Source organism: Monodelphis domestica, chromosome 3 (genome assembly GCF_027887165.1).
Source record: "Monodelphis domestica isolate mMonDom1 chromosome 3, mMonDom1.pri, whole genome shotgun sequence".
NCBI lineage: Eukaryota > Metazoa > Chordata > Mammalia > Didelphimorphia > Didelphidae > Monodelphis > Monodelphis domestica.
Genome location: NC_077229.1, coordinates 165,562,662 through 165,589,674, shown reverse-complemented (window position 1 = coordinate 165,589,674; position 27,013 = coordinate 165,562,662). Strand labels below are relative to the sequence as shown.

The window sequence follows — 27,013 nt, the reverse complement described above, 5'->3', positions numbered from 1 at the left end:
AGATTTCAGGTCCAGGGTCCTTATCACTGACTCTCAGGGATTATGAATCTCATGCTGTGTATAAGAGAGATTGTGGACAGGAGCTTACTAGAGGAAGGGACAATGATCAGAGGGCTATTATAATAGTTAAAGGAAGAAGTAATTGAACCAGACATAGGTTTGTGGCAATAAGAAATGGAAACCAGGAAGGCAAAAGATTGTTAACATGAAGTAAAAATGGACAGGATTTAGTTACTAATTGCATATGAGGTAGAGGAAGGGACTGAAGATACAATTCAGTTAAATTGAACAAACAATGAGTAAGCAAATACTGTTAGAAACCATGTTATACTCTTGGGATACAAAGAAGAAATTTGACAATCCTTAACCTCAGGGGCTTACAATGATGTTATATCTAAATATAAATATAAATATGATAGTATAGAATGTGATTGGGGTAAAGGAAACTTTTAGGCAGAAGAGATCACTTTTAGCTTGGGGAATAGGATAGAAACTATATAGGAGCAGTCAGCTGGGCTATTATCCCTTAAAGGAATTCAATTAAACAAATATTCATTAAGCTCTTAAGATAAACTAGGACTTATGATAGACAGTTACAGGATAAAAAACAAAAAAAATTGTTGTGGGCTCCCCGAGATTACATTCTCCTGTATGGCAGGGATAAAATGTACACACTTATAAGGAAATATTTAAGGAAGGAGAGAGCACTAATAGAATGAGGGTAGGAATAGAGAAGCGAGAGTAGTAAAAGATAGCATCTAAGAGTATCTTTGAAGGAAAATAAGGGCTCTAAGTAGGAGAAGTGAGAATGAGAGCATCCTGGTAATGAAGACAACTTATGAAAAAGCATATTGACAGGAGAGAGAATGTCAAACCTAGGGAACAGCTAATAAACTCTTTTGATTGTGACCCAGGGTATGTCAAAAGCAATTACATGATCTGCTTTAGGAGTTTTTAGTAGGGAGTCAATAAAACTTCTTGAGCCAGGAAGTACCTGACCTATGCCCTTTGCAAGCCATTTTAGCAATTGTGCAGTAGATAGATTAAAGAGAAAAGAGAGTGGAAGAAGACTAGTTAGGAGGTTATTGTAATAGTTAATGTGACAGATGATGACAGATGATATTTTCCTAAACTAGAATAATAAATGGAAGGAAGAAAATAGACATATGAGATTGTATAGAGTTGATAGAGTTTGATGAATAAAAATATGAGAAAAGAAGAGAGAAAATACTATAAAAATAGTGGTATTCTCAACAGAAAGTAACCTTGAAAGAGGGGTGAGTGTGAGGGAAGGGGATGAATTCTATCTTGTGCAGGCTGATATTTTAAGATGCCCAAGGGACATCCCAGTTAGAGATGTCCCACAAAATGTGGTTCATAATATAGGGCTATAGTTCATGAGATTATGGTTGGACTATATAAATTTGAGAGTCATCTTCTTAGGGATGATTTTTCAGTTCATGGGAAATGATCACTTCACAGAGAGATAAGAGGAAAAAATGAGACAAGAAACTATTATGGAGCCTTGGGATCATTGGAACTTAGTGGGAGATGAATGATGATCCAAGAAAGGACACTGAGGAAAAATTATAAAGGCTGAATTACAAATTTAGAAAGCCCTAGCAATATCATAAAATCCCAAGAAGGAGATATTATAGAAGGGAATGAATATCAAACTTTGTCAAATACTACAGAAAGATCAATAAAGATGAAGACTGAGAAAAGATCACTGTATGGATTGATAAGTTAAGTGATCATTGGCATAAAATTATAAGGAACAGGGAAGAATGCATTTGTATATGGGACTGGAGGGGAGGGGAAGGGAAGGAGGTCCTATAAAAAGGTCAGTTGACCCAAATACCCCAGGGGAATCAGTCTTTTCTTTTCTTTTCTTTTTTTTCTTTTCACTTCTTTTCTTTTCTTTTCTTTCCTTTTCTTTCTTTCTTTCCTTCCTTCTTTCTTTCTTTCTTTCTTTCTTTCTTTCTTTCTTTCTTTCTTTCTTTCTTTCTTTCTTTCTTTCTTTCTTTCTTTCTTTCTTTCTTTCTTTCTTTCTTTCTTTCTTTCTTTCTTTCTTTCTTTCTTTCTTTCTTTCTTTCTTTCTTTCTTTCTTTCTTTCTTTCTTTCTTTCTTTCTTTCTTTCTTCCTTTTTCTTTCTTTCTAACACTTCTTTGATCATTTCTTCTGAATTCCCATGTCATTAACTATACTCTCATTTGTCACTCTGATATCTATATAAATCCTATGTCCATAAGGAGACTGTAAACTACTTGAAGACAAGTATTACTTTATATTGTTCTCTTTGAATCCATCTAATTTGTATACTGCATATAGGAGTTTTACTTGTAAAATCCTTTAGGGCAGCAGTTGCTTTTTTTAAAATTTTAATTCCCTAGCCTTAAAAATACCTAGCACATAGTAGGCACTTTATAAGTATTGTTGAGATAATGAATTAATAGGAACTTTTGGAGGAAATTTCAGTTAAGTAGTGGGGTTTGAAGCCATATTGCAAAGTGCTGAAAAGTGGAAGATGAGAAACCAAAGGCAAAATATATAAGTTCCTTCATTCCTTCCTTCCTCCTTTCCTCCCTTCCTCCCTGCCTCCTTTCTTTCCTTCCTGCCTCCTTCCTTCCTTCCTTCCTTCCTTCCTTCCTTCCTTCCTTCCTTCCTTCCTTCCTTCCTTCCTTCCTTCCTTCCTTCCTTCCTTCCTTCCTTCCTTCCTTCCTTCCTTCCTTCCTTCCTTCTTTCCTTCCTTCCTTCCTTCCTTCCTTCCTTCCTTCCTTCCTTCCTTCCTTCCTTCCTTCCTTCCTTCCTTCCTTCCTTCCTTCCTTCCTTCCTTCCTTCCTTCCTTCCTTCCTTCCTTCCTTCCTTCCTTCCTTCCTTCCTTCCTTCTTTCCTTCTTCCCTTCCTATGCCACAAAGTGATTATACTGTTGACTACAGTAACTCTCACAGTTAAGTAATTCTCTTCGTCAAGATGATCTATAATGTTTTAAAGAGATTTTGATGTATGCTATGTAAAGGGAGTATCCATAGTTACATGTATTTTTGAAGTGTTGGAGTTCAGTTTTAGACAAGCATATTTTAGCTTCTAGGCAAATTGAAAGTGGGTATGCAATTTTTCATCTCCTTGTAAATTGCTGAGTCCTTTCCAGGGAAATACTATCTTTTATTTTGTTGTTGGTGAGTAGCAAATTGGTCAAAAAACATTATCTATCCTAGTGCCTTGTTTACAATCGGCATTCAAAATTCATTGAGTGAATCAGTAAATAAATTTAATATTACATTTTACAGTTAGTACTGTGCTCTGACTGGATCACATTCCTGTAATGTTCTCTGTCCTCTCCTCCAGCTCTTAGTTTCCCTAGTTTCCTTCAAGGCATTTTTTCCCAAGAAAAGTGGGGACTGTAGTAAGGAAAGGGTGGCATTAGGGGCAGCTAAATAGCACAGTGACCAGAGTATCAGGTCTGGAGTGGGGATGAATTGGGTTCAAATGCCTGAACAAGTCACTTAATCCCAATTTTCTTACTGCTCTTCTGCCTTAGAAGTGATACTTAGTGTTGATTCTAAAAGAGAAGGTAAGGTTGTTGTTGTTTTTTTAATAATGAAAGGGTGACTTCTAAAGTAATAAATTGGCTATTTCTCATGGAATTGCTACAGAGGGAGTATTGTTAAATTTCATAATACACTGCTGCATCCTACTTCATAGCACTTTTTGAAATGTGGCTTATTTTAGATCGAGACTAAGAACTTTGATCTTCAGTAAATTACTTTCTTACAAAAATATATTTAGAGCATTTTAGTCTTTTTAGTGACAAAGGATTGATCAATATGCTTCTTTTGGCTTAGAAATATGATAACTCTAAGTCCTGACACATAAATACTGAAATTTGTTTTAAACATGGGGTAAGAATGCGTTGGCTGCATTCCGTGATTGGTATTCAGTGCTAGTGAGGAACTAATCAGCTAAGTACCATAATCCTCCTTATAGGGAACATTCTTAATTGACCTCTAACTATATACAGCACATAGTGACAGCATTAAAGAGTAACCCCTTTCTAACAGTTCAACCACTGGGCTATCCCTTGGGATGCTGTGTCTAGATCCTGAAATTAGTGTTGATTTTATGCAAAACTTTCTAAAATAGTCTATTGGAGGAAATAAAAAGATTGTAAGCAAGTAGGGACTTTTCCATCACCTGATTAAGTCCTGTTCAGATGATTTTACTGGAGCTAGAAGGATTAAATAAAAGCACCACTGGGCACAGGCATTGATGTATTCTCCTGGATATGATGCTTCATGCTCGACAGATGTGCACGGGTTTATCAAAAGGTAAAATAGCAAAGAAATGAACAAAATTTGCCTTACAAAAAAGTAATGTGAGATTTCTCCCTTCAGTTATATTGGATGATTAAAGATACCACCAATTTGCTTAAAATTCTCATAATAATTAAAAGGAACTTGGCTATTTTATGTTTTGCAGGATCTTGTATTTCTGTTAAATGCTTAGAACAGCATGTTTTAATAGCTTAATATTTTAGAATTTATTTGAAAAGTAGGGATTTTAAAATGTATGCATTTCAGAATTATAATAATGGAATGTCTTAACTCTTAGAATATCAGTGATTTATAACTCATGCAATTATACTCATATCAGTGTATTTTCCAGATAATTAACTATTCCAAGTACTGCTTTTACTCTTTAAAAAGGTTTTTTTTAATGCATTTTAAAATTATAAATGAAGACATATTAACTGAGATTATGAGGTAAAACTTGTATAGGGAATATAATTTTAAAAGAGAGTCTTGGATTACAAATGTTTTGGGAAAACAGATAGTTTATAAAATATGCTTTGACAATATGAAGTCCCTGATTTTCAAGGTGCCTATTTTTAAAATATCTTCATAATAATAAAAATGAATTTCCCTTAAGTTAGGTTTCTCAAATGTATTATTATTTTAAAATGTCAATTCAGTCATTAGTGAAATAATACATTCACTTTTGGTTCTTTCAGCTGAAAAAACCCTGAGTACTTTTGCTATGTTTGCAAATGTTTCTAAATTACTATCATAAAAAATTTAAAGGACTTCACAATTATTTGATACCAAATTTGGAAAGTTAATAGTTTACTTGACATTCTATAAAATGCAGAAAATGACACAGGCTATAATTCTTAAAATGAAAATGAAGGGAAATAATTTAATTCAAAATTAAATAATTTACAAAGTATATAAACTGTTGAGGAGCTAAAATATTAGAGCTGTAATTACTTTTACTTTTTGTTTGGGGAAAAAAAGTTTATTTGGAAGAATCCTCCAAGAGACTTTTTACAAGGGTTTTTAATGCAAAATTTCAAAGATTATTAATTGTTATATACACATAAGTAACATGGTTATTATATCTGAATCATGACTATGGTGTGACTATGAATCATGAATGGTTCATTTGTAGGAAATGGTTAAGAATACAGTGAATGATTTGGCTGGAGGGGGGTGAAAAGTGAAAACTCTGAGCAGAGACCAAGTTACAAAATAAGGCAGATTTCAGAGGATAATTTTTGTGTGTGGATGGAGAGGGAGTGATGACTCATTCCATTTACAGTTTCATGAAAGCAATGAAGTGATTTAAAGTTGATTTTTTTCCATACAGAAACCTAACAGGAAAAATATTATCATTTTGAAAATGAAAGTGTCAGTAGTAGAAATGAGACCCAAAATGGTGTTTAAGCAAAATGGAAAGCAAATGAAAAAAAATTGCACATGTAGGAATAAAGGAAAATCAAGGGGGAAAATCTGATTTAGGTGGTTTGTGATGGAAAAAAATTGAGGTAAACTTAGCTTTAATAAAAAAGAGAAAAATATGTTACAATTAATTTTAAAGTTATTTTTAAATTACAGAAGGGGTAAAAGGAGAGTGTTGTTTGACTTTAAAATGATGATAACCTGGTCTATTATTCATAGTTGTTAATAACATTGAGAAGCAGAGAAGGAAAGGAGGTTATGGAGTCAAATATGCATAATGCAAGCAGATGCCAATATGCAGCACAGCAATGATGTTTCATATATGATTTTTAACTGCAAACTTTATTTTGATATTGCAAAATTAATTTTAGAATTTCAAGTTTCAATAATTTAGTGGATAGAAATGTTACCTTAAACTAGAAACAGTCTCTTACAGTTTATTTAGACTTTTCTTCTTTGCTCATTACATTCTGCTTTGTATTACATTTACTTCTGAAAATGTCTAGTTCTCTTACTAGACTGCAGATTCCTTGAGAGCAGAAACTATACCATATTTCAGCTTTGCATCCTTAGTGTTATCAAACATTCCTTAACCACAGGTCTGAGGCTATTCCTCCCCTCTGCTTAAGATGCTTCAGTTTCTCTTTATTGCCTCTAGAACAAAATGCAAATGTTTTGGTTTGGCATTTAAAACCATTTGTAACCTGACTTCATCCTCTCTTTCCAGTTTATAGCTCATTATTTTCCTTCACAGATTCTACATTCCAGTCAAACTCATGTGCTTGTTCTCCATATGAAGTATTCTCTCTCTGGCCTTTGTGCTTTTATATAAGCTATTCCTTGTGCCTGAAATGCATAATTCTCCTCTGTTTTACAGAGCCCTCAACTTCCCTCAGGGCTTTGAAAGAATGCCACCTCCTATATAAAACTTTCCATGATCCCCCTGAGTTCTTGTTGTTCTCCTCACTGAAATTATCTTATTTATACTTTGTACTCATCTGTGTACATCATTTTTCTTTTTTCTTTTTGCCTTTTTATCATCATTTTTCTTAAACAAGATGTGTGCTCCTGAGAGAGACAAATAAAGAAGTTGGAAAAGTGGATTTTTTTTATCATAAATACAAAAGCAACAAAAATCATCATTTTATTGGACATCTGGTCATTTCTAATTATAATGCTCATGATAAGTGTACAACTGTCACAATTCAGATCTGGAAAGCATACGTACGTCCCTCAGCACTGTAGAAGTAACTAGACTTGAGGGCTTAGAAGTATCTTTCTAATGCTATGGTTTATAAGTTCTATTAATGTGCTTCCCCTTCACCATGTATATTTGTTACTTAGCTTTTATAATAGAGTATTTATTAAGATGATGCAGTACAAACATTTGGTAAAAAATACCACCCCCCTAATCCACTCTACATTCTCCCACTGCAGGGTACACTTACCTAGTACCTGGGAAACTCCTCAGAGAGAGCATTTGAGAAGGCAGGCTGTACTGGTGGCTGGTTGATTTTTGGAAAAAATAACATCAACAGTCAGATTAACATATACCTGCTGTCTTGAATCCTGTGCAGATTGTCTAGCATTGGCCTGTCTGGCAGTTGAGAAAAGCTTCATCCCAGAGTTAAAACAGGATCCTCTTCCTTTGTTTTCTGGTATCATCTGGGGACTCATCCTCTGGCTCTTTCATTACCCCAGACACATTCTTCAGCCATCTCTTTAGTCCTCTATGGCATACCTCTATGAAAACAGTAATGTGTGGCATGACATTTCTGATTTCTTAATTTATAATAAAAGAAGCCCTAGGAAGTAAAAACAAAAAAGAATAATTATATAATTCCTGGTTTTTGGGAGTCCTTTTCTTCCCTTTGTAGGATGGATACTGATGAAGCTCCCTTAGTCTTGGTGTTTTTTTTTTCTGGGTCAGCTTTAAAGCCTTCATTTTATTTTTCCTCATTCTGTCCCATTTGTTCTTGGCTCCTGATTAAGACACTGCAACCAGTCATTCCTGCCCTAGGAATAACACTAGAATGTTGATGGGGTGATGGGAAACAGACTCTTTGAAGCTTTTAAGTTCCCACAATGGACAGGGACTGGTCCTGAAGTCAGGAAGACCTGAGTTCAAATCCAGCCTCAGATACTAGTTGTGTGACCTTGGGCAAGTCACTTTTCCTCTGATGAACTGTAAATTGGGGACATCAATAGCATCTCTGTCCCAGAGTTGTGAGGATCAAATGAGACAATATTCCTAGAGTGCTCAGCACAGAGCCTGGCACATAGTAGGTGCTGTAGTTCTTTTCCATGCTGCTATAGATGAGATGTAAGTTGGATCTATATTGAAGAAGGAGTTTTTTATATAAGGGTTCCCTAAGCTAACAGAATCACAGATCCTTCCTTTTGTGTATGCACAATTTTCTGTTCTAGACACATTAAATATTTTTATTTTACAATTGAATTGACGTGAAGTCAGGTTAATTTTCTTGTCCAAGGTTGCAGAGCTACTAATTAGTAACTCCGGGATTTGAACCCCAATTTTCTGACCAGGTCTAGTATACTGATTGGAAAATCTGGCATTTTGCAATCATCCGTCTCCAGGAAATTGCCCTGCTTAATCATTTTCCTTTTCTCTCCTCTTTTCTTTCTTCTCTTCTGCCCACATCATCATCTTCAAACTCTGTGTAATTGCTCCATCCCTGTTGCCTATAATCATGCTTGTCTCCCTCATCCTTAAAAAGAAATTACAGTAGATTCTACCATCTGCTCAAGCTATCATTGTATATCTCTCATCCTTTTAACTCTTAAAAAATCTGTCCACAGATTGCCTCCACTCCTTGTGCTTGAAATAACTTCTCAGCCCTTTGCACTCACTTCTGTCCATATTCAACTAAAACTGCTCTCTCCAAAGATATCTTAATTGACAAAACTCAGTCCTTATTATTCTTGGTTTCTGCTTCATTTGATGGAATTGACTACCCTCTCTTGATTAGCATCTCTTCCTGTATTCTCTGTTATCCTTTTTGACTTTGCCTTCTCAATCTTCTTCGATGGTTCATAATCCATATCATGCCCACAAAATTTGAATGTATCCCAAGATTCTTTCCTGGACCTGCTACCTTTTTCTCTCAATGCTATATTTTGGTCACCTCAGCTACTATTTGTTTAATTTTCATTTCTAGGCAGCTTATTCTCTGATTTATATTCCCAATAAGTCCCAATCATTATTCTGACCTCAAGTCGTATTTCACTAATTGACTTTTAGTATTTCAAACAAGATGTTCTGAAATTATCTCAAATTCTGCATGTCCAAAACAGAACTCACCTTTCTCTGTAAATCTCTACCAAACTTCCTTATTTCTGTTGAGAACATCCCTTGTTTCTAGTCTCAGAGTCTCTTAACCTTAGGGTTATAGTCAACTTCTCATTCTTTCTCACTCTACAAATCTACTTGCCAAACTTTACAGTTTCTACCACCATGGCGTGTCTCACATCTGAACACTGTCCTCTGTTCACACAGCCACCACCCTAATTAAATACAAAGATAGAGAGGGGAGAAAATGTCACGTGTGTGAAGAAAAGGTCAGTTAGGGAAGATTGTAGAGTATGAGAAAAGGAGTACTATATAATGAGACTAGAAAGGAGACTAGACAGGTTGGGGTTAAGTTGTGAAGGGCTTTCCAAACCACAGGAATTTAACTTTTGTGGGGAGCATCTTGGTGTCTAAGTGGACTTAGATTCAGGCCTAGAGATGGGAGGCTTTGTGTTAAAATAAAGTTTTTTCTATCTGGACAAATCACTTGATTCCTATTCCTTAGCCCTTGCCTCTCTTCTGCTTTGGAACCAATGCTTAGTTTTGATTATTAGATAGAAGGTAAGGTTTTTTTAAGAGTATATTTTGTTCTAGAAGAAACAGGGAGCAAGTGGAGTTTATTGAGTAGGGGAATGACAAGTTGGATTTGTACTTAAGGAAAATAACTTATTTTAGCTATGTGGAGGATTAATTAGAAAAAGGAGAGACAGGGAGGTCACAAATTAGGATAGAACTTCAATAGGTCAAGTCAAAGGATGACAAGCTTCTGAATTAAGATGGTATATACTGCTTTACCTGATCTAAAGTAAGTTTATTGAAAACAAGAATAATATAATCTTTGGTCTTCATCTCCCCAGTGAATAGCTGTGCTTGATGTGTAGTAAGAGTATAATCAATGCTCATTGGCTTATTGATTGATTGTGTCTAGAATAAGAAGAAAATTCTGATATCTCAGAGAAAGAAAATGATTTGTTTCTTCAAGTTACAATTTTACAAATCCTCTAGTAATGTTATAGCCTTTCAAATATTTTGAGTAGAATTATTTATTTATACTATTCTTCATTTTCTGTAACCATAGCATCTAACACAAAGAGCAAATCTTTCAAAAATTTTATTTTTTCATCTTTTTTTCTTCCACTACCTGATGAAAATTCATGTCTATGACTTACAATGTTGACAGTAACTGGACAGGTTACTAAGCTGTAGATTGTTATCTTGTTAATGCATTTTTAATTTAAATAAATTTAACTCAATTCAACTAACCATTAATTACAATATATAATAAGTACTAAATAGATCCTTACTGAATGAATAAATTCTAAGCACTAGGTGCAGAGGCTTGTAAGAGACAGCTAAAGTTTAGGTAAACTGGAGCCTCTGCTCTTATTGAGCTTGCAGTCTAATAAGGAATAAAAGATATATGCTATAATATTGAATAAGATATTTAATAAGCATTCCATCTATAACATCATCCATGTAATTAGTAAACATACAGAACAGTCCCAAGGATAGATACCTGATGAACTCTATTTAGGGATAAAGAAGTACAGAGCAAAGTGTTCTAAAAAATCCTGGGGGTCAGGGGAGAAAGTTCCATGGAAAAATTGTTATCATCAACAGATAATGTAAAAAGACTTCATGAAGAAGGAAATGTTTGAGATGAACTTCTAATGTTGGATGAGAATTTAACAGAAAAGAAAGGGAGAACATTCTACAAATAGGAATTAATTAGTAAACTCTTTGAAATCTGAGACTATTTTGTTTTTGTCTCTGTATCATCTAGTACATCTTGCACACACAGTGGGGGCTTAATAGAGGTGTAATGAGTTGAGCAATGCGAACAAAGTTATATATATATAAAGACACAGGGCATGTTCACAGAGGCATAAATTAGTACTGTTTGGCTAAAGCATGCAGTATATGGAAGAGAGTAATATAATGAAAATCTGGGAAAATATGGGAATATCATATTTTCAATGGACTTGAGCGCCAGACAAGGGAATCTGAATTTTACTTATTGGATAATAAGGAACCATTGGATATTTTTGAGCAAATGAGTGACAGGACCAGTCCTACAGATATGGAAGTTAAATCTGTCTTATATGAGAGATGAATAACATGAGGGAGAGCCTGGGAGGCAGGTGACAATGAGAGCTTATATTAGGGTTGTGGCAATGGGGCCAGAGAAGAAAGAACAGATGGGAGACATGCTGCCAAAATAGAAATGACAGAACTTGGTAAGTGACTTCGATTTGAGATGTGATGGAAAATAGAAGCACTGATGATAAGGTCAAAACTTCTGACATTGGGAGTATATGGTGGTGCAGTAGAGAGAGAGAAGTTATACAGAAAAGATTGTTTATAAAAGAAAGATAAGATACTTAGTTTCATACATGGAGAAAGTTAATGGTAACCAGAAGTACAATATAAAGTCAACTAATGTTATTTTTAAAAATCTATGTCCTAATCTATGACCTAGAATAAATTCAAAACTAGCATTTACTGAGTGTCTGCCACATAAGATTTTGTAATATCATATGGGTACAAAAAAAATCAAAGATAAAATCTTTGCTTCCAATAGTCTTATTTCATGCAAGATTTTGCTTTGGGTTCTGCGTCAGTAACTTCAATGATAGAGGGAACTCCAATGAGGGAACTCTTTGAACTACTACAGTTCAGCAACTGTTCAGCAACCTATAGACTTAGAGGGTTGCCTAGGAGGTTCTGAGAGGCTTACCAATGTGCCTAATGTCACATAACCCCAGCAAAGGGAAACAAAGAATCATGCAAGGTAGGGCATAATCAAGTTTTTGAAATTGTTTAATAGAAGAAAGCTCATAAATTAATGAATGAAAAGGCACTTATTAATTTCTTAATGTGTATAAAGCATTGCTCAAAGTATTAGGGATACAGTTAGAAAGGATAGTATTTTCTCCGAAAGAGCTTACATTCTAATAGGGAGACACAGTCTATTAAAGAAAGTCCAGCTATACTGTAGATGGAAATGTAGAAGCAATTGACTTGATGTAGTTGATTAACATGAAACAATTTTGTTTTATAGAAGTATTTTCCACTGAATGTTATCATGTAACTTTTAAAATCAGAAGAATATAGCATAGCTCATTTTGAATTAACATGTGGTTTATTTTTATATTTGCACCTACTCTGAATCACTATGAAATTAAAAAAAAATGTAAATGTCACTCTTCTTACCTTCTGTTTTCTTTAACTGTTTAGGAAAAGGAGCCCATCAATATCCAGAGAACAGAATAGAAGATACGATCAACAGGAAGAGAGAGACGAATATTCCCAGTATGCTACATCAGACAGTGCAATGCCTAGATCTCCTTCAGATTATGCAGAAAGGAGATCTCATCATGGACCTCAATTATTTGAAGAACCTGAGCATATAGATTATAGGGACTCCAATAGGAGAAGTCGCAGACGTTCCAAAGAGTATATAGATGATGAGGATGTAGAAAATAGGGATGAATATGAAAGACAAAGGAGGGAGGAGGAATACCAAGCACGTTACCGAAGTGACCCTAATTTGGCTCGTTACCCAGTAAAGCCACAGCCTTATGAAGAACAAATGCGTATTCATGCTGAAGTGTCCCGAGCACGACATGAACGAAGACATAGTGATGTTTCACTGGCCAACACAGAGCTTGAGGATTCTAGGATTCCTATGCTGAGAATGGAAAGGCAGTCAAGGCAAAGGTCTACTTCAGAGCGCAGGGCAGCCATGGAAAACCAGCGCTCTTATTCAATGGAAAGAACTCGAGAAGCTCAGGGACCTAGTCCTAATCGTCAGAGGACCACAAATCATAGCCCTCCTACCCCTCGGAGGAGTCCAATTCCTATTGATAGACCTGACATGAGGCGCACTGACTCATTAAGGAAACCCCACCACTTAGATCCCAGTTCTGCTGTCAGGAAAACAAAGCGTGAAAAAATGGAAACCATGTTAAGGAATGATTCCCTTAGCTCAGATCAATCTGAGTCAGTAAGACCTCCACCACCAAAGCCTCATAAAACAAAGAAAGGAGGTAAAATGAGGCAGGTTTCCTTGAGTAGCTCAGAAGAGGAATTAGCTTCCACCCCAGAATATACAAGTTGTGATGATGTTGAGATTGAGAGTGAGAGCGTAAGTGAAAAAGGTAAGTTCTGTCTTTAAGTCATTTGTTACCATTGTTATTCACTGATTACATATTAATTTCCTTGCTTTGATTTTATGGATTGACTAAATATTTATAACCAGGATTCTCTTAATTTTATAAAATTCCATTGTAAATAATGCATATTTTAGAATCTTAGGTCTCAGATTACTCGGATGAAGAACATATCAAGTTTTGCAAAAGTGTATATTATTAAAACATGTATGTGGTAATGTTCAGAGACAAGAGAAGGCATTTTGGCTTCAGTTAGTTTCTGTTTTAAGCAATCAACTGTTTACTTCTTTAATATGATTATATATTTCTCAGCAAATTTGTTCCAAGTGCCATTTGATGGTTTAAATTTTTTAAAAATATGATCCTATAGTTTAAGTAGAAAATTAATATCAGCATCCTAGTGATTGATTCGCCCTAGAGCAAAGAATAATTTTATTTATTTGAACAATGGCAATATCTCCAGAACCCAAATTTTTCCATATATCTAAAAAGCTATTAAAAGAGAACAAAAAAGGTAGACTCTCCTCTATCTGGGAGAGTTTAAATGTAAGGTTGTATGGAGGATGATAAAGGTTTATACGATATTTCCCCAAGGTCTCATCCATCTCTAAGATTCTTTGTTAAAGTAACTAATTTCTCACCACATAAAAATATATATTAAAAAACAGAAGCATTTATTTTGGCTAAATTTATTGCAGGTGCCAGCATCCTTAGGATTAGTCATTTGTTGCACAGAGTACAATAAGAAGCATATATGTAAATTACAGAAAAATTAAAGGTTATTGAATGATAATGATAATAATCCATTTATAAGTAATACTTGGTATTTCCATAAATATTTTGTGGCTTTCAAAACTCTTTCTTATTCATTTTCTCATTTGATCCCTGCAACAACTTTCCAGGTAGCCAAGACAGGTAAATTTTATTTTCTGTATCCAACCAAACCATCTACAAATTGCAACTAGATCAAGTAAACCTAAAAATAATCTAAATGTCTTTCATGACACTATTCTCAGTTTGACATTTCCTGGATTCCTTAGCTATATATTTTTTTCCATTTGAATAAGTTTATTTAGTCAATTTAGAACATTATTCCTTGGTTACAATAATCACATTATTTCCCTCCTTCCCCTCCACCCACTCTTCCTACAGCCAACATGCAATTTCATTGGTATTACATGTGTCCTTGATCAGAACCCATTTCTATGTTGTTGTTTACACTAGGATGTTCATTTAGAGTCTACATCCCCAACAATATGCCTTCAACCTATGTATTCAAGCAGTTGTTTTTCTTTGGTGTTTTTACTCCCATAGTGTTTCCTCTGGATGTGTATAGTGGTTTTTCTCATAGGTTCCTCTGAGTTGTTCAGGGTCATTGCATTGCTACTAATGGAGAAGTCCATTACATTCAATTGTACCACAGTGTATCAGTCTCTGTGTACAATGTTTTCCTGGTTCTGCTCCTCTCACTCTGCATCAATTCCTGGAGGCTGTTCCAGTCCCCATAGAATTCCTCCACTTTATTATTCCTTTGAGCACAATAGTATTTCATCACCAACATATACCACAATTTATTCAGCCATTCCCCATTTGAAGGACAGCCCCACATTTTCCATTTTTTTTTGCCACCACAAAAAATTCAACTATGAATATTTTGTACATGTCTTTTTCCTTATTATCTCTTTGGGGTACAAACCCAGCAGTGGTATGGCTGGATCAAAGGGCAGATAGTCTTTTATTGCCCTTTGGGCATAGTTCCAAATTGCCCTCCAGAATTCTTGGATCAATTCACAGCTCCACCAGCAATGAATTAATATTCCAACTTTGCCACATCCCCTCCAACATTCTTTAGCTATATTCTTAAGAGGTACCTTTGGATGGCAGTGGGCATCAAGGATGATGTCTTTGAGGGCATCATGGTATAATAGAAAGAGACAATCTTGTAGTCAGAGGATCCCATGGGTCATATCCCACCTTTGACTTGTACTCTGTATGTGACTTTGGACAAATCATACAGCATGTCATAAACTTATTTTCCTAATCTGAAAAAATTACATATTTGGACTAGATGGGCTCTGAGGTTTCTTTCTAATGTAGGTATCTGATCCCATGATCTTTGTCTTTAACTGAATCATGCAGTTACTTCATAGTATTCTCATGCTGTTTTCCATGTTTGACCAATTAACTGTAATTTCACTTTGAAAAAAAATCAAGTAAAGCAATCCTTACCTATAAATTAGAGTTGTATGGACAGGAATGTACATGTTACATTACTCGAAATTGTCCATATCCATGTTTCTCATTAAGATGGTAAATGAGACATGGATTTCTCCAGTATCTGTCAAGAATCAGTCAATCAAAAAACATTTATTAAGAACCAGGCACCTTGCAAAGTTCTAGGGGTACCAGGAAATTACAAAAAATTCAAAGCTGCTCCCTTCCTTCTAGGGGCTCACATTCTATAGAAGGAGATATTATGCAAGTAACTAGATACATCCAAGTATATACAGTGTAAAGGAAGTATAATTGCAGAGTTCCCCTATGCAGATGATGGCTGTGTAAATCTAGAGAAGGAATTACATATGAAAGATGTGAAGGTAGAAATGAAATTTGACCACAGATTGGATACATGTGGTAAGTGAGAGTGAGGATTTAAGGAAGGCACTGATGATGACAGCCTGGGTAAATGGAAAGATGTAGATTCCCTTGAGTCTAATAGGACAAATGTGAAGAGGAAAGAGTTTGGGGGAAAGATAATTAATTCTTTTTTGACATATTGATTGATACTGATAAAACATCTAATTTGAAATGTACAAAAGACAGTTGGCAGTATGAGACTGAAGCTCAGGAGAGGACTCAGGAGCAGATATATAGATTCAATAATCATCTGCATAGGGAAGTTAATTTAATGTATGAGTGAGGGACAAGAGGAGAAGGTCCAGGACAGAGCCATAGAGGATACCCATACTTAGTGACATGACTTGGATTAAAGATGCTGAGAAGTGGTTAGAATAATGTGAATAGAGCCAGGAGAGAAGAATGCCACAAAAACCTCGAGAGGAGAGAAAATCGAGGAGATCATTAATGGGGTCAATTTTTCCAAGAAAGGCATGATTGTTGAGAAATAATTTGGAATAGGCTTTTGGATTTGGCAGTCAAAAGATAGTAAGTTTGGAGAGAGTAGTCTCAATTAAATGATTAAATAGTCTTTGTGCCCTTGGAGGAGCACATCACTATATATCAGTGATGGAAAACCTTTTAGAGACAAAGTGCTCAAGCAGCATCCTCAGGCTGCATGTGAGCTGCCCCCTTACCCAAGACAGGAGAAGGAGGAAGGGTACCCATTGGATTGCTGGGCAAAGGGTAGGGTGAAGTGAAAGATGTACTCAGGCATGGTGGAGACAGTGAGGAGAGCAGGCCCCTCCAACACACATGCCACGGTTCACCAATATAGCTATATACCCTTCTTTTATAAAGTTCCAAGGATTATTAATTCATAACCAAACTTGTTGGTATGTTTCAGTGTTTCTTCATACTTATGGTCTAGGAATTCTTTAGTCTTTATCTTCTTGACCTATCTCTTGCATTTGACACTGCTGAACACACCGGTATCCTGAATATTCTCTACTCTTTAAATTTTTGTGACTATTTTCCCCTCATTTTCTGCCTTCCTGTATGGCTACCCTCCATACTCCTTTTCTGGTTTATCATCCATATCCTTTCCCTAACTGTGGTTATTTTACACATGTTCTAGGCTTTATCCCTCTATACTCTTAGTAACCTCATTAGCTCCCATGTATTTAACTGTCACTTTTATGTATCTGACTCTTAGATCTATGCTTCAGTTCTGTTTTCTTTCCCCTGATCTTCAGTTTCACATCACCAATTATCTATTGGGATAAACCAGATGGGATAAACTTGATGTCCTAGGTACACCATAAATCTAACTTGTCCAAAAATATTTTGCATTAATTCACTTGGTATGCTTCTTGTGAATAAGGATTGTTTCATTCTTTGTAGTGGAATCTCCTGTCTAATACAGTAAGTGGCATGGTTAGAGCTTGATAAATGATTATTGATTATGTTTAACCAGATTCTCATTTGGTGCCCTTTAAGCCCATCTCAGACTTTGGCTATTTATTGAGCTATAGGCATAGCTATCCTTCTTTTTGATAATCCCTATGCATTTACAGACAGTCATCTCAGTAGCTCTTTCTTCTCCAGTATAACTAACTTCAAATCTTTTAACCTTCCCTTGCAGGAACATCATTTATATTCCTCTTTTTCATCCTCTTTTTTTTTTGTTCTCAAAATCCTTTAAAATCTGCAAAGCAGTACTGGACGCTGCATTTTAGTACTGAAGATAGCATCAGCCAAGGCCAAATATAGAAGGATTATTTCCAGGTTCTTGCATGGCATAATCCAGTTTATATATCCCCATCTCATGTCTGTTTTTTTACATAACAGCACTCTATTGCCCACTCACACTCAGCTTTTCAAATATTTTTCTGTCATTTCTAGCCACACTTTCTTCTTGTTGATTTTTGATTCATGATCATTTTATTGATTTAATAATAATCAGTTAGGCTTGATGAATTTAACTCCAACTTGCTGGTTACTTTAAATTCCCTTTGGCTTTTTTAGGTGTGATGAGTACCATCACATTCTGTGTTCTGCAGGATGAAGAATACACTTTCACTTTCCTCAATGAACGTTAAAAAAAGTAAATTAAATGCTCTTAGTCCTATCATTGCATCTGTTCCTCAAACTGATACAGTTTTTGATAAGAATAATTTATGTATGATCACAAGTCAATTGTATAACAGTAACTAGGGTTTTGTTCTGTTGTTTCAATTATATCCAACTCCTTGTAGGCTTTTTTGAGATTTGCTTGGCAAAGATAATAGAGCAGTTTGCCATTTCCTTCTCCAGCTCATTTTATAGATGAGGAAACTGAAGTAAACTAGGTTATGTGACTAGGTTAAATCATAGAGATACCAAATGTCTGAGGTGTTTTAGGGAGGTGGTTTTGGGGATGGGATAGGAGGAATTGTATTGGGCCAATATCAGGTTATAAACTGTGGATGGGAAGGCCAACAGAAACTCAGAACAGGGCAGAGCCTGGTCTAAGATCAACAAACAGACCCACACAGACCACTCAGTAACTGGGAAAGTATTTTAATTAACATGGGAAAGGTTGAAATGGAGACAAGGTAACCCTGATACTAATTTTCTCTAATTAAAGTCCCCAGGATGTAAATGTTTCCTCAAGGAGAGTCTTCACAGAGTTGGTCTACACTACTCCTCACCTCAATTATCTAAAATTCCTAGTCCCTGCTCTAGCTAATTCTGCGCTAATCCCCCTCCCCCCCCCCCTTAGTTGATATTAAGGTGCTGGTCTATGGTAAGTGTGGAAAGGAAACTAGACTAACAGTTTGTGTGTGGGAGGGCCAACTGGGAGTGGCAGTTGGGTCTTGTGACTAGCACTTCCTTCCTGCCGGGAGAGGTTTTGCGTCCTGGGGTTGGGAGGAGAGAGGAGCTTGGTCAGCCTAGTTTGGAGTGGCATGCTCTTCTTGGTTCAGCCTGAAGACACAGGCTTCTGAAGGTTAGAATTGTTCTTGTTTGCTTTCTGTCTATTGCTAAGATTCTGAATTAGAACAACAAGAGTAGAAAGGAGTGGGATAAACCCTCCGCCAGCCTCTAGGGCCTGGCCCTATACTCTGAAGCTAAGGAAAAACTCCAATTCCAACTGGATTATTAAACTTTATATTATTTGAATCCGCAGTCAGATAAGTGGACTATCTCTTCTGGTCATAGAGGGAGCTGAACTTCAGTTTCAGTCATTTAAAGACAAACCGTCCTTATTGGACCCCTGCTGTTTCCTCTCAGCAGGGGGCATATCCCTCCCTTGCCTCACCAAGCAATATACCCTCTCTCCCTTAACCCCTCATTACCCCATACAAACCTCCCATTATCCCCCTGTTTTCCAATCTTCCTATTTCCTTTCCCAATAAATATTACATAAGCTTTGCAGGATCCATGGAAAGATCCCAATTCTGGATGAACTTAGATCTCACTCACTAACAGTGGCACTTGACTGGATGTTGAGTTAGGCTAGCTTCAGTTCGAGGATCTTCTCAGGAATCATAGGTCTTAACAGCAATGGACAGGTAAAGGTAATCCACCAGGTAGCTTGGCAGCAAAGCCTCCTAGATGCTTCTCAGTTTTTCAGCTCAACCCTCTTTTCAACATTTCAGAATTCTTTCCCTGTTTTCTGCTTCCATCCTCTGCATCTATCCCCTGCAAATCCTCCTCTCATGCTATACCCTCTCTTACTTATAACAGAGGCTATTTTTGAACTTAGTTCTTTCTCACTTTAGGCCTCGTGCTCTATCTATTCTGCCACCTAGATGCCCACTTATAAGGTATTTAAAAATATAAGAAAAACTACCTTTTCCAATGTAATTTTTCACCTTCCTTGAAACTTATAATCTTAGAAAGTAACCTGGGTTACTGAGACATTAAATCCTTTGCACAACATCACACAGCCATTATATGTGAGAGGCAGAACTTAAGCACTCATCTTATTTCTAAGTTTTCCTTTCTGTTCACTATACTACATAGAATATGAACTAGATATTAGTTCTAGAAACAGTTTTCATATGATGTTTTATGAAACCTAATGACTCCATGAAGCATCTATAGAAGATTTTTGAGAAAAAGAAAATCTATGAGAATCAGAACAGTTGGGATAGAGCTCACCATTCTGAGAACTAACCTTATGATTATATTAGAGTTAGAATTTTAGGGAATGAAAAATATGAAAGAAGTGAGCCCTTCCTCTAGACCATGTTTTCCTAGCCAGTTAACAAAATTTTCTTTGATCTTTATAAGTCTAAAAATTCACTTATTCAATATTCATTTAATAAATATTTACTAACATGTCAAAGGGACAATGTAAAGCATCATGGAAGAATCAGATATGGGAAAGTGGAGAGGTCACATATACTCTCAAGTACTCCATTTCCTTATTTTTAAAAGAAGAAGATTGGACTAAATGATCTCTAAGATACTTTCCATACTAAGCATATGCTTCTTAGAAAGATTCAATCCCTGTCCCAAAGGAGTTTGTAGCCTTAGAGAAGAAATTAGACCACATACTCAAAATATGGGTAATATACCAGAAGAGCAATGCAAAAATGCTGTGGGGATTAAAGAAAAGGGATAGAGATTATATTCATTTTTCCTTTGTATCTATGTAACTTGACATTCTAGCATTCAACAATATTTATTTGGTCAGTTATATTTTAAATTTTCCAAAGGTTTATTGGTTGTATCTTAGTATTTCATATTTTTCTGAGAGCTTAACAATTGGTTCTTGTGTTTTCTAGGTATGCTATTGAAACAAAGAAAAATGTATAAATCACCTAACGATAGTGATACAAAGATGAAAAGAGATTTACTTGACTTTAAAACTTTTGTACTTTTCTCTCATTTAAATAATAAGTATTTCTCTAAATTCTATTTTATTCTCGCTTTCTTTTTTAGTCCTCTAAATGACCAGTGCTTTGTAATCTTATTTATCAATTCCTTCAAAACTCTAGGATGTTCATTATTTTGTTTTCCTTATTTGAATACACATTGTTTCTAAACAATTAAACCCTGCTTTATCCTAGTCAGCTTTTATGCTATCATGTCAAAAGTGACATTTCCACAAATACGATCAATTGAATTTTTAAAATTGAAGTTTTATTACTTTATTGTCTGTGTTCTTAGTTGAATAGGAATGAGTTAACATTTTCTCTTTGGTCTTCTCCTTCCCCTGTAATAGAAACACCCCTAATATTCTTTAATTATATAAACCCTCTTTATTTTCTTCACCTTGTTTTTCATATTCTGTTATTACATTTCAATTATCACCTTCTTTCATAGTTGCCTAAAGTAAAAGATCAGCTAGTTACTTTCTCAGACACCATTACTTTTAGTATAAGGAATTATTTTTTATATCGGTAAATTGATTTTATAGCCCCAATCAAATTTCAGAATCTTTGTCCATATTCTTGTTTATATGTATTGGGCATCTTGTATATGTGTATCTTGACCTGTCATTGAAAACTTATGGAAATCCCAAATGACATAGGCTTAGTGTCCATGTAATTTACATAGGATTCTCTAAATGAGGTGGAAATATGGGTGATATTTGAACATTTTATTCAATTTATTTCAAACTTTCAAGAAAAGAAATGCAGGAAGGCTGAAATCAACATTGAAAATAACATACATCTGCCAAAAGATTTCAAAATTAATAACAGATGTTGCTCCTTGTATAGTGGAAAAATCTTTTATTTCTGTCTCTATCTGCTACCATAATGAGAATGAATAATTCCTTATCTGAGTGGCAGTAGGAGGCAAAATTGGAAGCAATTTGTCTGTATGGAGCAATGCACTTCACAATGCTTAATTTGATTGTCAAAGTTTCAAAAGTAATATAAGGTTTCTTTAAGCCTTTTTCTTTTAGTTTTTTTTTTTTTATGGGGGTTGGTAGGAATGGCAAGGGAAATGAGCGACTTCTAAAATTGCCAAGGGAAAAAAATAAGAATGTGAAAAATGCCTTTAATAAAGCAGTAAATTTCCCATTGATGGAGGTCTTTTAAAAAAAGGCCAGATGATCACTTGCTGTGTTTTCATGCTTCAGATAAAGGTTGAACTAAAATTATTTAAAGAAGTGGTTGCATGCTTTGTGTAGGAGTCAGCCAAAGAATGTTGTAACAAAGTTAAGATATTAGGTAGAGATTATTATACTAAATTACCTCTAAAGTCTCTTTGAAATTTAGAAGGCTACATGGAAGTTCTAGAACACAAGAGAAAACCTGCCAACAAATGAATACACAACATTTTAGAATTTTAAATTCTGAGAAAATATTTCAGAGGTGGGGTGTCTCCTTGAACTTTGCTAATTGCAAATAAACAATTTAACATAAAAATTCTTCCTTTTGGGTTATCCTCAACTTCTCTCAACTGCTTCTCTTTCTTTTTCTTAATGAGCAAATAATGCTGGAATTACTTGCCTGGTTTTATTTAGTCTTAATTCCTGTGCTTAGATCATCTATATTTATTCCTGAGTCTAGTCATTGTCAATAACCGCACTATTAACAATTGATTATCTTCTTGCTTCCATCTTAAATTTGTTATCTTTAATTAATGAAGTTACTGGAAATAGTCCTTAAAATATGAAAGTGATGAATTATACCATTCCATGAATGCTAAAAAATGGGAGATTCAATGCAAAATAAGCATCTATCTTTTGGGCTATTTGAAGAAAATGGGAAAAGACTGAATGACAAAAAAATGAATTGGAGGAACAGAAATTAACTTTGATTTAAATACTTTCATGCTTTGAAAAATCCATGAATTCATCTTTGTAGATATTCTTCAGCTGATACAAGCTTTAAATTATTCATACTTCTTCCATTACAAGGGTTATTCATTATCTCCTAAACATCATCCACTGGGACTTGAACCAATGTCCATCTGTTACTCATTCTGTCTCTCTGTAAGCATATATATATTATATACACAGAAATGTATATATAATATATATATATATTTATTTATTTATTTATTTATGCAGAGCCTACTTCCATTTGTTGCCCTAAATAACTTAAATGATTTCCTTTGCATTATTTCTAATTTGAAAATATAAGTAAAAGTTGGCATGATCATCAAAATGCATATATTCACCATTCCCTGTGTAAATCTTTTGAGTATGTGGCATTCCATGATTTTCCTCCATAGCATTAAAGATTTATTGTTAGAAGAGACATTAGAAATCATCTTGTTCAATGCTATCATTTCATAGATAAAGTTATTGAGTCTCAGAGGAATGGAGTAATCTGACTAAGATCACACAAAGAATAAGAAGTCAGGATTTGAATCTAGGACTCTTTACTCCAGGGATAGCTAGAAAGTCCAATGGATAGTATCCCAGACTTGGAGTCAGGAATACCTGAGTTAAAATTTCACCTTAGCCACTTACTAGCTTTGTGACCTTGGACAAGTCATTTTACTTGATTGTCTTAATCTACTGAAGAAGGAAATGGCAGCACAGAATCATGAAGAACTGGGAACAACAGAATGACTAAACAATTTCATTGTTTAAGTCCATGACTTTCCTAATAAACAATGCTTGCTAAATAGTATCCTAAAGATCACATTGGAATTAGATTAATTACATGGCTTTTATACATATAGATTTTGAATGGGAAGGTGGATATCAAGAAACATATTAAAGAACTGGAGGAGGAAGAGATAGATACACAATTTTCACTTTTATTCTCTAACTTCAAAAAACATGACAAGTACCATTCCTGCTGTAACAGTGAAACCAAGATTTGTTGGAGTTCCATAGGGTAACATGCCATACAAAACCTTATGAGAATGAAGACTAGTCTTAGGTAGCATGGAAAACATGTTATTTTAGCAAAAGAACAAGTAATTCAACAACATGAATACTTCTAAACTTGTAGCATAAAACTCCAACTTCATAACTAAGACAGGCACAAACATCTAGAATGCTATGGAAGCATGGATTCACATTGGTTGAATTTGTTATCAAAGACTTTAATAGCAAGTTATAGTTGAGACCTGAAAGAAAAAGGTTATCCATATCTTTCAACCTTCTCCCTTAAACAGTCTCTATTGGGGGAAGGGAGAGAGAGGGTATATCATGAAGATAATATTTCATAGTTTCAGATACATCACTAGACACAACAATGTGATCATGTCATCAGTGAAGATACATACAAATGACATCTGAAAAAAAACTCTAGTCATGAACTGCAACATGAATAGCCCAAGAAGAAATCAAAAGCAGTCCTTGTGAATGTAAGCCTAATGAAAACATAGAAAAAAACATGGGAATACTTGCCACCGGAGTACAGAAAATAGAGCACTGCGCATGTTAAAATGACAACAGGAAAGCACCCCTGAAGCAAATAGTACAGTTCCAGAAAGAAAAGCCAGTAAAACAAAAAGAAATATGCATTTGAAAGATAAACATCCATAAAAATAAAAAACCTCTCTATATTTTTATACATAGTCTCTGCTAGCCACCCATAGTAACAGAAGAGAAACAATGTTATTTCAAATGAATACATAAATATCTAAATTCTATCCTTCAAGATACAGAACTAAAGTAAACATACAATAAATCTCCTAGTGAAAAGTGAAACAAGAATTAGTAGACTTGAAATCATATTCTTAGCAAAATCTTGAGAACTTATGCACAATGCTTACATACATCCATGAAGAGCACATGTATAGCTTACTTGTATGCATGAAGATAAACATATGTAAAACTTACATGCATGAAGATGTATACATGTAATGCTTACTTTCAAACATGAAGAATTATTGATAAATTCTGACAAACATTCATGAATATTTCATCTTACATCCATACACATATAAATTTCACCCTTACATGCATGCACACATAAAAATGTTACATGCATACATGTTTGTGTTTGCTTCCGGGTGCTCCTGGTTCCTGATTATTCCAGTGGATCCTGATTTGAAGAACACAAGTCTTGAATCAAAAGTGAAAGAAGACAGAAGAGTGGCATGTTGACCAGACGGAGGACCAGAGATGATGAAAGAATTTATACAAGCAACCTAAAAGGACATGGAAGGACTATGAAATTTTGGAACTTTTGATCATGAGGATGTGTAGGAATGCATCATACATGTTAACATCACATATATGCATGCACATGCTGCATAGAATTACAGTTTAAGAAGATATCTCATGGAATGGGTAAATATACAACATGCATAGTTACATAACAAAAAGACACACTGATGCAAATTTCTGTGGAAAATTCAAACAGATAAAGATATTTCTTATCTGCATGAGTTTGCACAGAAATCTAGAATGATGTACATATGTAAATACTAAGTTACTAACAAACTAATTTTATTAGAATAATTTATTAATATATTCTAATGACTAATAATAGTGACAGCCTAGTGAATTTGTTCAAGTCTTAGGAAAGTAGAGACAGACATAGAAGTTCTTAAGTATAGAAGTTAGATTACATTGTTATTGTAAGTTAGTATTTGTTAGTGGTAGGAATTTTCTTGGTTAAATTTATAGATATTAGGATGTAGGACAATTGCATATTCTGAATGTTAGTGAAATTGTTGGAATCATTTGAAAAATTGTTTCATGGCTTGTTATGTAAACACCGTGTTCATGTAAATCCCTTACCATTTTCCTACACATATTCTCAGCTAGGCACTAGGTAGACAGAATAGCTGAGATAAGTTATGATTTTGTTATTTTGGGGGGATAAGGGAATATATAAGATAGTACAGAGTTAAGAATAAATAGAGTTATATAAGAGGTAAGTATCATTAAAAATGCAAGGTGCTTTTTTTAAAAAGAAAAACAAAGGAAGGAATGTGGAAGAGGCATGAAGGAAGAGAAAATTTTCATGCATGTAAGGCAGAAAGCTGGGGACATCAGCTGTCAATCAAAAAAGCACATTCCAAATAGCATGTTCCCAGAAAAGACAGTTGGAGTCAAGCCAGGCTGAGGGGGAAGAAGCTCTGAACAGGACCCCTGTTAGCTTCTATCCTAGGCTGAAGGACCCTTGGGGGAGCTTCTGCAGCTAGGCTGAGAAGAAATTAACTTTTGGTTGGTGGCTAAGTGTGGTGAAGAAGATATTGGTGTCTCTGAGACCTGAGTTTGAAGGAAGAAGAAAGATTAAACAGTTGTCCTCCCATCTCCCTGACAGACTTTTGTGTCACAGCTGTGACAGGACTGATATTTCCCAAAATCGTCCTAACCCTCATTATAGATTAGGGATAATGCCATCCCTCTCACCTCAATTTCCATCCTTGTTCTTTTGTTCCCAATAAACCCCCTTACTTGAGAAAGGAAGAGAAAAGAGTTTTTCCTCATAAATTTCATAGTCTACTCAGGGAAGGAGGGGGAAGGGCAAAGCTAAACGCTTCAGAGAGGGTGGCGAAGGGTGGTATTGAGGGAGGAGGAGGGTAGGGATATTGATCAATTAGCCATCCAGAGAATTGATAGACACCCTCAAGCATTCCCCTAATATCACTCTCTCTATTACAACTAGGCACCTTGAGGTTTCCCCTAGTATCTCTCTAGTCAATCCAGAGTATCTAGTTATTACAACAGACTCCAGAGTATCTATTTACTACAACTTGACAAGCACAAGTATCCGTTCTAATAGACTACTCATACTCAATATGAGACCGAACACATAGATTAATAGCCAGAAGAGAACTGATAGGTAATTTGATCTAATACCTACTCTCATTTAAAAAATAATGAGAAAACAGACCCAGAATATTTAAGTTACTTGTCCAAAGTAACAGGTACTAAATGAAAGAATACTCAGGTCCCCTGATTCCAAATGCAATACTCATTCTATTGTAGTTTTCTGTTTTCCTGGTTGGAATATCCATCTATAGCATTGTGGTATAGGAACATAATGTATTATTATTATTATAAGAAATGAGAAATATAAGGAACTCATAGGATTATTAAGAAGATTTGTATAGATTGATAGAGAGCAAAGGTAACAGAATCAGGAAAACAATATACATAATGGCCATAATGTAAGCACAAAATAACAAAAATAAAGCTGAACACTCCATAATCATAATGGTGAAATAATCAATTTTGAAACCAGAAGAAAAATTCACTTTCCTAATTTTCTTGGAGATATGAGGGACTCTTTGTACAAAATATGGTACACAATGTC

At 35.1% G+C, this 27,013-nt stretch overlaps 1 protein-coding gene across 37 annotated transcripts in view; it reads left to right on the top strand.

The window, feature by feature from the left end:
* The window catches only part of RIMS2 (regulating synaptic membrane exocytosis 2), an 821,462-nt gene that overhangs the window by 357,556 nt on the left and 436,893 nt on the right, over positions 1-27,013 (top strand). For all 37 annotated transcript variants that reach the window (XM_056823206.1, XM_056823209.1, XM_056823211.1 and 34 more), the window contains one exon: positions 12,286-13,208. In XM_056823206.1, the coding sequence (XP_056679184.1) occupies positions 12,286-13,208 (923 nt within the window). The remainder of the gene's footprint in view (positions 1-12,285; positions 13,209-27,013) is intronic.